This window comes from Drosophila ananassae, chromosome 3L, assembly GCF_017639315.1.
Source record: "Drosophila ananassae strain 14024-0371.13 chromosome 3L, ASM1763931v2, whole genome shotgun sequence".
Lineage (NCBI taxonomy): Eukaryota > Metazoa > Arthropoda > Insecta > Diptera > Drosophilidae > Drosophila > Drosophila ananassae.
Genome location: NC_057929.1, coordinates 22,021,347 through 22,033,348, shown reverse-complemented (window position 1 = coordinate 22,033,348; position 12,002 = coordinate 22,021,347). Strand labels below are relative to the sequence as shown.

Genomic DNA, 12,002 nt, shown 5'->3' with positions numbered 1-12,002 from the left:
ATTGAAGCTACTTTTTAGGCAAGTTATAATTATGATCTGATTACCAAAATGTCATTTAATGTATCTACCTCTAAACTGTTCCTAATTTTGGTTTTCACCAAGTTTACTTGGCTAAAAACTCTCTCTACCTCAGCTTATGACCATGGCAATAAAAGCAGGCTGAGAGCCAAATTCACCAGGTCCTCATAGGGGTTGTTGCCAGCAGAATCCCGATACCTCTTCACTTCCGACCAAATTTTGAAGTATTTTCAATATTTTCCCAATTTATTAGGTGAATATTGGAATATTGTGAAATTAGTTTACTTTTAATCTCAGAATGTATAGAAAATATATTTAAAATGAGCAGAATTTTGGAAGAATTAATATTAGATATAATAATAGAATATTAGATGAAAAATATAAAAAACGAAAGATTTCAGGTATGCGGATGATATTCCTTTTTTTTTTGCGGATGAAGCGTTAAAAATCGGACAGATCTGTCCGGAAAAAGGACAAGTTAGCATCACTGATGAGAGTGACACCTCAGCGCTTCGAACGAAGCAGGTCCATGTTGCATTGTTCAGTGGGTGCAAGTTAATCGACCCTTTGGTATTCAACGGAGAATTGGTTTTTTTTAATGAAATTTTTTGTTGTGTAGTTGATTAAGGAAATATATGGATACAATCATCAGAATTATCCCGCCATTAAGTTATAAAATTTTACTGTGCTTATATTCTTATAGATAATTAATGAATCCTCCACACAAATTGAACATGGATCCCTCATTGACCCCGGAGTCTGGCAGTATGCAAACTCAGTATGCCTCCTTTCAAAACTTTGAACAATTTTCTGCTGCAGGATTTACCAACACTCCAATCTACATCACTAAATCTCCAGCAATTGGAGCCATATCAAAAATTAATCCACATTGTTCAGTAATCGGTTCTCAGAACCAGATTGAAACTATATCTCCAGACATTGCAATTCCTGGAATTGAGAATTCACTTACTCCAGCAGTAAGATATTTACAAACTTCCCAATTCGATGAAACGTCTGATTATGGTGTGGCTGGAATATCTTGTGCTATTGAGCCTAACTATACTGATGAATCAATTGTACCATACTGTTATACTTCTGAAGCTAATTTTCAAGGAATTCCAAGTATGCCCACGAATTTAAAACCATTTACTGCTAGGCCTTTTGATAATAATCTTAATGGCGCAGAATCAGTTCTAGATTCTCGAGCATTCGACAATACGAAAGATTTTAAGATACCTCAGTTCGACATGACATCCATAAGTACTGTGCCTCCCAGAATAGGAGAGAAGGAGTATATTGGAGGCTCGGAAAACGACATTTGCTCAGCTATGAGGTGGCGTGACCCTAACCTTTCGGAAGTAATTAGTTTTTTAAGCAATCCAAATAACACTATAAAGGCAAATGCTGCAGCTTATTTACAACATTTATGTTATATGGATGACCCCAACAAGCAACGTACAAGATCCTTGGGAGGGATTCCCCCTTTAATTCGGTTGCTATCATATGATTCTCCAGAAATACATAAGTAAGTACTTCTACATATATATCATCAGTAGTACAAAAGTAGTGAAAATACTTTAGACCCGTGTATGCACTTGTATAACTTGTATCACGAACCATACAACATATAGACTTCTCATATTTTTTTTTTACACAAATTTTTTATTTTTGTAACTTTTTAGGCTAGCTACCCTAAGAAAATAGGTTATTTGGTCATTATTGGTTAAGTATAAAAAAATAATAACATTTTTGTTATATGTTATGTTAATTGAGATTAGTTTATCTCGTCGCGAAAACCCGAAAGACTGTAGAGGGTGGCTGTAGAATTAAATTATTGCAAAAAACGAAAACGAGAAATGCGTGCACTCTGCTCAACGTTATAAATTAGAGTATATATTCATATCAACAAAAACTTAAGCCTAGCTTATCTAGTGCGGCGAAGCGGGGCGAATTTATGGGAGAGCGCAAGTGAGAGCTTTACTTGCGCTCCCGCTTCATACATTCCACTTAATTATCTACATTAATTATACACCGGCCCCGTTGAAGGCCTTCATTAGCCTTCAACTACTGGCAACCTCGCCAGCTTGTGGACTGCTCTCCTAAATACTGCTCCTCTACTCGTCCTGACGTCGGCGACCCTGACCCTTCCGTCCGCGCCGGCGTGAGTCTCGACGACCCTGGCGGTGATCCACTGCTGGGGCGGCTGGTTGTCCTTCCAGCCACTTCGATCGCGCCTGTAGGCCCAAGACGTACTCCCGGGACCAACGCTGCCAAAACATTTGCTTGATTGACGAGACAAGCCGCCATCGCCGCAAGCACGTTAGACCCTGCTGGTCCGGGCTCCGCGGTGCTGGTGGGGCGATGAGCGGCCCGCCTGTCAACAGGTGCCCGGGAGTCAACGCCTCGCCGTCGCTTGGGTCCTGACTGAGAGCGCCCAGGGGCCTCGAGTTCAGGACGGCCTCGACTCCAACGAGGACGGTCTGAAGCTCCTCTGCGGTCAACTTCGCGCTGCACACCGCTCGTAGGAGTAGGTGCTTTGGAGACTTCACACCTGCCTCCCATAGTCCGCCCATGTGCGGAGCCCGCGGCGGTATGAATGCAAATACGCATCCTTTTCTTGATGCGTATTGCCGCAGCTCGTCCGCTTCGCTCTCGATTTGGTGCCGCAGTGCCGCGAAGTGGCCACTCGCTCCGACGAAGTTCGTCGCGTTGTCGCAGTGCACGATCTGCGGACATCCTCGGCGCCCAACGAACCTTTGGGAAGCCAATAAAAAGGAATCAGTTGACAAATCGGAAACTACTTCTAAATGTACTGCTTTAGACAAAAAACAAACAAACAGGGCAAGGTAGGACTTGTATGGTGGCCTACCACGAATTTTCAATGTCGTCTCAATAGGGCCACAGAAATCCACGCCACAGACAGACAGACAGACAGACAGACAGACAGACAGACAGACAGACAGACAGACAGACAGACAGACAGACAGACAGACAGACAGACAGACAGACAGACAGACAGACAGACAGACAGACAGACAGACAGACAGACAGACAGACAGACAGACAGACAGACAGACAGACAGACAGACAGACAGACAGACAGACAGACAGACAGACAGACAGACAGACAGACAGACAGACAGACAGACAGACAGACAGACAGACAGACAGACAGACAGACAGACAGACAGACAGACAGACAGACAGACAGACAGACAGACCAGACAGACAGACAGACAGACAGACAGACAGACAGACAGACAGACAGACAGACAGACAGACAGACAGACAGACAGACAGACAGACAGACAGACAGACAGACAGACAGACAGACAGACAGACAGACAGACAGACAGACAGACAGACAGACAGACAGACATGCTTATATCGACTCAGGAGGTGATCCTGATCAAGAATATATATACCTTATAGGGTCGGAGATGTCTCCTTCACTGCGTTCCACACTTTTGACCAAAATTATAATACACTCTGCAAGGGTATAAAAACGACAATGAAGTCTCCTTGCGCCGAAGACCTCCCAGCAGCCGCACCAGGGGTCTCTATACTCCGCAATTTCGTCGCTTCGATGATTGTGGACCGCGTACTGATTTGGTCCCGGAGCTTTGCCTCTTTCGCCTAGGTATTCTGCACTTGGCAGTGATGCTGTTTCAGGCCGTCCGAGTCAGTGGCAACTGACTAAGTTCAAATTTTCACACTTTATCTACTTCACACTTTTTATACGAATTTAAGTTTTTAATCTTTAAACTGCACTGGTCCGAGTCTCGATGTGAAAAGCAAGAACCTCCAGCGTAGTAATACGAGCACCCGGGGCCAGCTATTCGGGTGTTTTTGCAGAGTTTACCCGGTTAAAAATTCCGAGGTTCCGAGTTAAAGGCATTCATCGTATAATTTAGACAAACAAGATAGTAGATCTTCGGTATCATTATACGAGGGTTGCTGTATATATTTCTGGCCTAGGCCATACTAAGTGTTGCCTGGCGCCATCTGACGTTTTCATTGGGAAGTTTGACATGTTTTAGCAGAAACGTGCTCATAACTTTTTGACGTACGGCCATAATTTGTTTTGTTTACAGTGACTTGAAAAAATCAATTTGGCAGAAAATGGAATTAACTCAACATTTTCACGCAATCATTTTTCACGGCTTTCGACGTGAATTAACACGGCAAGAGTGCATCGATGAACTTAAATCTTTGTATGGCGATGGAGCACCATCTTACAGCAGTGTGAAAAACTGGTATAATGAATTCAATCGTGGCTGACGCTCGCTGGAAGACGAAGGTTGTGATGGTCGTCCATAAACAGTCGTTGTTCCAGAGAACATTGACGCCGTGCATGAGCTGAAAATGCAAGATCGTCATGTGACATACCGTGGGATAGAGGCATCCTTGGGCATTTCTTTCACCAGCATACATTCGATATTGCATGAACACTTGGCCGTAAAAAAAATTTGTTCTCGTTGGATCCCGGACAATTTGACAATCGCTCAAAAAAAAGGCTCCTGTGGATTGGTGGAAAAAAAATTTGAAAAAATAAAATCGCGGTGTTTCAAAAGACGTTTATAAGATCGTCACAGGTGACGAATCATGGATCTATGCTTATGAGCCCAAAAAAAAAACAGCAATCGACCGTGTGGGTCTTCGAAGACGATCCAAATCCAACGAAAGTTGTTCGTGGAAGAAGCACTTCGAAGCAAATGGTGGCCTGTTTCTTCGGTAAAACAGGTCATGTGGCGACTGTTCCGCGTGAGCAACGTAGGACGGTCAATTCTGAGTGGTACACTTAATTTACACATAATTTCTTGGCCTGAAATCCACGGAGAAATTCGAAAATCGAGCAAGAGAACAAACTAAACTCTCCCGTCCAGCTACTGCTTTCTGCAAACCCAACTCGAGCTCGACTTCCCAGTTTAGCATTACCAAAATTCAGTGCAAATTATTCGGAGCTAAAAAATTTCATAAGTCTTTTCGAGACCTTACTACACAAAGATGCAAACATTCCTGTTATCGATAAATTTAATCATTTAATTTCTTGCCTCTCTGTTAAAGCCGCTCTGTAAAGGCATTCCAGGTCCCCGAGAGTAATTATGACAAAGTTTCGACTAGTCTAAAAAGAGTCTCATCTTTGCGAACCAAATAAGTCAATTGTTCAGCCTTCCGAAAATTTGCGAGGGGTCTCATTGACACTGTGTCATCGATTTATGGATCATTTTTATCCATAGGAGATGACACTAAAATTGCAAACTCTATGATTATATATTTAGTTGAGTAGAGTAGATCCAGTGACCAGGCAAAAATGGGAAGAGTCACTGGATTATGAGGAATTGCCGCTGTGGTCCGATTTCGAAAAGATATAAAATCGTAGGTACCAGCATCTATCCGCTGAAGAGACTGGCAAAACAAAACAGAAGAGAACTGGGTTTAGCAAGCAACTTAATTGAAATTCGTTGGCTTGCTCCTCTGCCAACAGCAAACCAGCTTGCTGTTATTGTAACGCATTAGACCATTTTTGCTCGCATGATAATGCGCCGACAACCAGCGCCTTTTTGACCGTCCAAAATTTTGAATTGATGGGTCATCCGCCATACAGCCTTGACTTGGCACCCAAAGACTTCTTTTTATTCCCGCACATCAAGAGAAAAATGCGTGATCAACGATTTTCGACGCCTAAAGATGCTGTTGAAGCGTTAAAAAACCATGTTTTAAAGGTGTCTCAATCGGAGTGGACAAAGTGCTTCGACAATTGGTTGGAACGCATGCAAAAGTGTAGAACTCTTGCTGGAGAATACTTTGAAAAACAATAAAACCATTTTTATTCATAAATATTCGCATTTTCATTATTACGCCAGAAATATGTGTAGAAACCCTCGTAGTGAAAATTATGGATTACATTTTTTAGTTTACAGACGACGTCAGTAGCGCAGTTAACAATTCATTGATATTAAACGATTTGACATTGATATTGGGACAATCTGCATTGACTATTTAAACTTTTGTTATACGATCAACTGTATCAGCGTGTTCTGACTTCTATCACTAACCATACAACATATAGACTTCTCATTTCATACAACGAAAATGGACGCAAAAATTCCTTGTAACAGGCCCCCGGAGGCCCCAGAGAGAATCTTACTCTCATTCTTACGCTCAAATGCTCTCTGAACGTTTTTGGTTGTTCAGTCGCTGAGAGGCGCATCATCAAGAAGGTTGCCCCGCGGTTAAACTGATCTTTATATGTCATGTATAGCTGTCAAGTATACCCGAATCCTTCGAGTTGTTTCTTATCATTCGGGCAAAATTCTTTCTGAGAGCTGTTTAAAATTTGTCTACAAATTTTTAACAATTTTTAACTTAATATCACAAAAAAAAAAAAAAGAGCTGCAACAAAAAGACGGAAATATGGACAACCAATTTATAAAAGAAGCTGACGAGCTTGTATGTGACCTAGTTTTTTAAAGTTTGGTTTTTAGGTTGTGTGTATTACATTACTCTGTGTAAATTAGTGTATTATTAAATGCAAGATGGCTTTTGCTTATTCCGCCTCTGTAAGTTGTTTAGGGGCTCGCCCAGCCCAGGTTTGTTAACCTATCTTTATGTTACAAGTATAATTACAATTTTTTCTTTATCAAGGTGCCAAGATAAAGACAAAAATAGAGGCGATTTTGAAGGTCTTTGGATGTGACCTTGAAGTAGACAAACCCGTAATCGTAACTGATCGTGGGTCGAACATGATTAAAGCCTTTTTGGACTCTAAGAAAATTCCCTGCATTTAATTTGTTTTTTTTCCTATTATTTACATTTACAACTCCAATCATTCGAATGAAACGTCTCTGTTTTCAACGTTCTCAATTCACTCAATTCGTTTCCTTCTATCAAATGATTGTGAAAATGAGTAAGCGTAAGAAACCCAACCCACTCACATCATGTTGGCTTTGCTCTCAAATTCATTCAAATCATTTTTAGCATTGTGCATTTGAATGTGTGTTTTTTTCCACTCATGCAGATGTCTATTATTTACACACATCATCTATAATTTAATTTCTGTATTCAGTAACTCTGTCCGTCTTTATTGGACCGTACTTTAGTACAAAAGTTTCTAATATTGCCTTGGCCTGGTTTTTTTCTGCTACTGGTATTATAACAAGGTATTTTGTTAGATCGTATATATTAGTGATTGCAGACTCATTGAATGTCATTTTCCCTTCGCGGTAATGGTTCAATGGTATCTATTAGAACAGTATTCAAGGCTGCGTTAGGTGTTTCGGTTATTATCATAGGTGCTCTTGTATGTTTTGTAGTATTACGAGGCGTACGATGCTGCCGCGAACTAAAAGTTTGCAAACTTTTAGTAAATGCAAAGAGTAGCAAACTACAAGCAAGGAAAGCCTCGTATAGCCTCGTACATATTTATACCCTTGCAGAGGGTATTATATTATAATTTTGGTCAAAAGTGTGCAACGCAGTGAAGGAAACATCTCCGACCCTATGAAGTATATATTCTTGATCAGGAGTCGATATGAGCATGTCCGTCTGTCTGTCTGTTTCTATGCAAACTAGTCTCTCAGTTTTAAAGCTATCTAGTTGAAACTTTTTTTGTTTGCAGGCAGTATTTAAGTCGGAACGGTCGGGATGGGTAGACTAGCGCTTTTAGGTTCGCGCTTTAACCATACCTGACCTTGAGCGTCGACCTTAGTCCTTTTTAGTCAGATAAACTTAAAAAGTTGAGTTTAGGACGAGAGATGTTATAGAATTCAATAAGACAGAGAAGAAGAGAGACTGAAACATGTAACCCCTTTATGATGTGTAACATGTAACCCCTTTATAACCCCCCCTGTAACCCCTTTATAACTTAAAAAGTTGAGTTTAGGACGAGAGATGTTATAGAATTCAATAAGACAGAGAAGAAGAGAGTCTGAAACATGTAACCCCTTTATGATGATCAACGCTTGGTAGGGAGGGCTTGGTGCCCTCTCAGTTCTTGGTTGCTTTTATCCTGTTCTATTACCTTTATCCTATTGCAGTCAACTACCTGACCAATCTGTCTCAAAAAAATAAATAGCAATCATAGTTCCTAATTCGAATCTCATATTTTCGTCTCTGCCGGAACTTTGTCAAAGCCGGATTTTTATAGCTCCAAAGTTTTTGCAAATGGGAAAGGAGGCGAGGTCTTAATCGAGGTCGTAGTTACAAAATGCATCGAACATCCTAGCGCTATCTGTGTTTGATGTCATCAGGCAATATACCTTTATCAGTGCATCAGAACAGTTATCAGTGCAGTGACCGAGGAAAGTAACTCATAAGTCATAAAGAATAAAGGTTTATTAAGATGCATTTTTAGTAACTTGGTTCATCGCCTTTCAATTTAAATTTTTGATCTACTTTAAACATCATTTTGTCATAAGGTCTTTCTGTGCAGATGAGAAGTTCTTGAATCTTGAATCAATAGTATTTCCAATAAATATTCCATTCTCAATTTCTTGATTCGGTTTCAGAATTTGGGTTTCCTGTGCACTGATTTTGATATCATTATATAATATAATAATATATACTACCTCAATGTCGTTTGTAGTATGAACGATTGGGATTCTTATATATTGATTAATGTTGTTGGGTCTTAAGATGAGGCTGTCACCAAATGGTCTTCAAATGGTCACCAAATTCTCATCCACAAAACCTAATGATCTTAAGGATCCTTATCCAATACCTGCAATTTTTATTTTATAAGTTGGGTCGAAATTAGAAAACACGTCGGAATTTTCTTTTACTGTGCCTATTAAAAATTTTTATTTTCTGTCAGTATGTCCGTTTATTATATTAATAAAAATATTTGAATTAAGAATGATTTGATAAACTGAATTTTCTATTGGTTCGGAGTTCCTAAGGGTTCTTGCTGGTTTTCTGATGTGCCATGAGCGTGTCGGACGTTATTACTTGAGTTATAGGATATTGTTGTATAACATTGTGCGACAAAATTTAACAAAATCTTTGTTAAAGTTCCTTATTTGATTGTTTTCGGTTATGGTTCATAAATTATGTACAAATATATCTATGCCACCTTTTAAGTGATAAGATTTTGTTATGCTATTAATATTTTTAAATAGTAGCCAAATAAATACACGCGTTTCAAATCAGGTTTTCAATATTTTTATTTGGGTTCAATTTAACCCTAATATATGCTGCTCAAATAAATTCCAAATCACAACAAACGCACACCAAGAGCTTGCACAGAAGCCCTACCAAAGCTCCCCAAAGCGCATACGCTACAAATAACAATAAAGCGCATTCGAAACTAGGAGACAAAACAGAGAAGAATATATTCTGATAACAGTTGCATTTTATTGCAATTTTTTGGTGGCTGCTTGGGCCAACATCCAAGGGTGGGCCTTCAATAACAATGTTGCAAGGGACAGCAGTCACATCATTGCAGTGGTTATTCCATGGGTTGTCCTCCCGAGCATAGCGCGCCGACACATCCCGTGATGGTTGACCGCGTCCAGAAAACACCCAGCCAAATCGAGTATTCTGAGCAATGGGGAGCCCGTGACCTAACTGGATTTGGCCAGCCATCAATAGGTCAATGTTATTCATGTAGAAGAGGTCAATCCGTAGATGAGGTGCACTTGTGAACCGGAATCCAATAAAACTCGGCAAGGCAGGAAGGCTCCAGATCGACCACGAACGAGTACATTGGCTGTTGGCAGGTACACTAGCTCAGCATTGCGATCCTGGGTCACAACAGTGTTGATTGAGCGGGATGGGTTCGCAACAGAAACTGCACCGATGGGACGTGAGACTCGTGCGGGTGAAACCTGCCAGCAAGGGCGCAACAGAATATGATGACGGTGTTTGCACGTCAAGCAGCGAGAAGCTGAGCATCCGTGAGCGAGATGGCCATCACGCTATCAGTCAGACCCCGCACTTCGTCGTACCGTTCCTCAATTTGCAAAGCACTGAACTTTGGACAAGAAGGAAGCTCGTACGCCGAAACACCACACAGGACAGGGCTAGCGGTAACCATGCACGAAGATCGGTTATTCGAAGATCGGCTGGTGGATACGCAGCCAAAGAAAAGTCGACGCATTCAAGAGTCCGGCACCTTTGCTCCAAGAATCGTGCCATGGACTCCCAAGACGGAAGGCTGTCTTTGTTTGTGGCAGGGTCCAACTTTTGGAGGACAATCTGAATGAGCAAGCATCCTTCGATCTCGGCAGCTGATCCGGAACTCATAAGAGCACACGTATGCCCATTGAACCGAACTTATAGCTCCCGCAAAGTAGCATCAATCCCTGGCTCGACCACATGAAACTGCAGGATCTCATTAATGTGAGACTGAAATATTAAACGCCGATTACTAAAACGATTGCGCAATAGGTCAAGGGCCACATCGTAGTTCGCGTCAGTAATACTCAGAGCTCTCACCGTATCCAAGGCTGACTCGCGCAGGCATGAAATGAGCCACCGGAGCCTTTCCATTTTCGTTGGGTGAGGATGGCTGTCAATCGTGGTCTTAAAAAGGGCGAAGAAATCCGGCCACTCGGCATAGCCTTCGCTGAATGTTGGCATCGGCAACGGTGGCAAGGGAGGGGCCGGCTTGTATGGCACTGGCGATACACTGGCACCGTCGAGAAGTGGGAAGTGCCTTTACCTTATGATTAATAGTTTTTAATTGCAGCCGAATAAATACACGCGTTTCAAATCAGGTTTTCAATATATTTATTTTGGGTTCAATTTAACCCCAATCTATGCGGCTCCAATCAACTCCAAACCAAAACAAACGCAAAACCAAGAGCATGCGCAGAAGCTCAACCAAAGCTCCCCAAAGCGCATACGCTACAATAACAATAAGGCGCATGTGAAACTGGAAGACAAAACAGAGACAACGAATTCATGCTGATAACAGCTGCAGCTAAGCATATTATAATTATTTTACATGCATTTTTTGGTGGCTGCACAAATAATAAATAAACAAGAAAGGAAAGCTAACTTCGGGCGGAGCCGAAGCATCTTATATTATTAGATATTTAGCGGATCGTATATAGTTGGCCGATCGAATTATTTTGACAAAAGAGAAATCCGTTGAAACTCCCATCCTTCTAACTTGAAAAATAATGAAGTTACGGCATTTCCGATCTATCAGTTATATGGCAGCTATAAGATATAGTCGACCGATCCCGGCCGTTCCGACATATATACTGCCTGCAAAGGAAAGAAGGATGTGTGCAAAGTTTCAACTCGAAAGCTCTAAAACTGAGAGACTAGTTTGCGTAGAAACGGACAGACGGACATGCTCATATCGACTCAGGAGGTGATCCTGATCAAGAATATATATACTTTATAGGGTCGGAGATGTCTCCTTCACTGCGTTGCTAAATTATAATACTAAAATTATAATACCCTCTGCAAGGGTATAAAAATTAATTTACACAAAATATTCTTTTATTTTTTACTTTCAATAAACTACACGGTGCGACAGTGAAAAAACACTTGTGAAACGAGATAGTGTAGGTTGTTAATCTGGTCGAAGAGAACTCAAAAATATTTTTTTTATATTTTTGGAACCCTCCAATTTTTTTTTATTTAAAAAAACCGTTTTTTGGGGACTTTTTTGCGCTTAAAAATTCCTGAACGCGTTTTTTTCAACCGATTTCAAAATTTTCGGTGTTTTTCAATAGTTAAATGTTGTAGCTTTTGAAAAAAAAAATATCTTCGATTTTGTTGAACAAAAAGGACAAAATTTGTACACCTGAAACTAAAGTTTTCGACTTTTATTCGTGTTTTTCGGATTTTGATGCCAGTTTTTCGGTACAACTTACAAAAATTCGGCCATTTTTTATACATATCAATGTTGTCTCATTCATTCAGAATAAAATTTTAGGTATAATCCCCGCTTCATAACTTCCACTTCCTCTTCCAGAGTTGTTATTTTAACCATAAAGCTTATATTAATTTAGATTTTTATTATAACC

The 12,002-nt window shown here is 40.6% G+C and overlaps 1 protein-coding gene across 3 annotated transcripts in view; it reads left to right on the top strand.

Moving 5' to 3' along the window:
- The window catches only part of LOC26514097 (catenin delta-2), a 30,646-nt gene that overhangs the window by 1,180 nt on the left and 17,464 nt on the right, over window positions 1-12,002 (top strand). For all 3 annotated transcript variants that reach the window (XM_014903699.3, XM_032455605.2, XM_014903700.3), the window contains exon 2: window positions 722-1,543. In XM_014903699.3, the coding sequence (XP_014759185.1) occupies window positions 729-1,543 (815 nt within the window). In that variant the 5' untranslated portion in view covers window positions 722-728. The remainder of the gene's footprint in view (window positions 1-721; window positions 1,544-12,002) is intronic.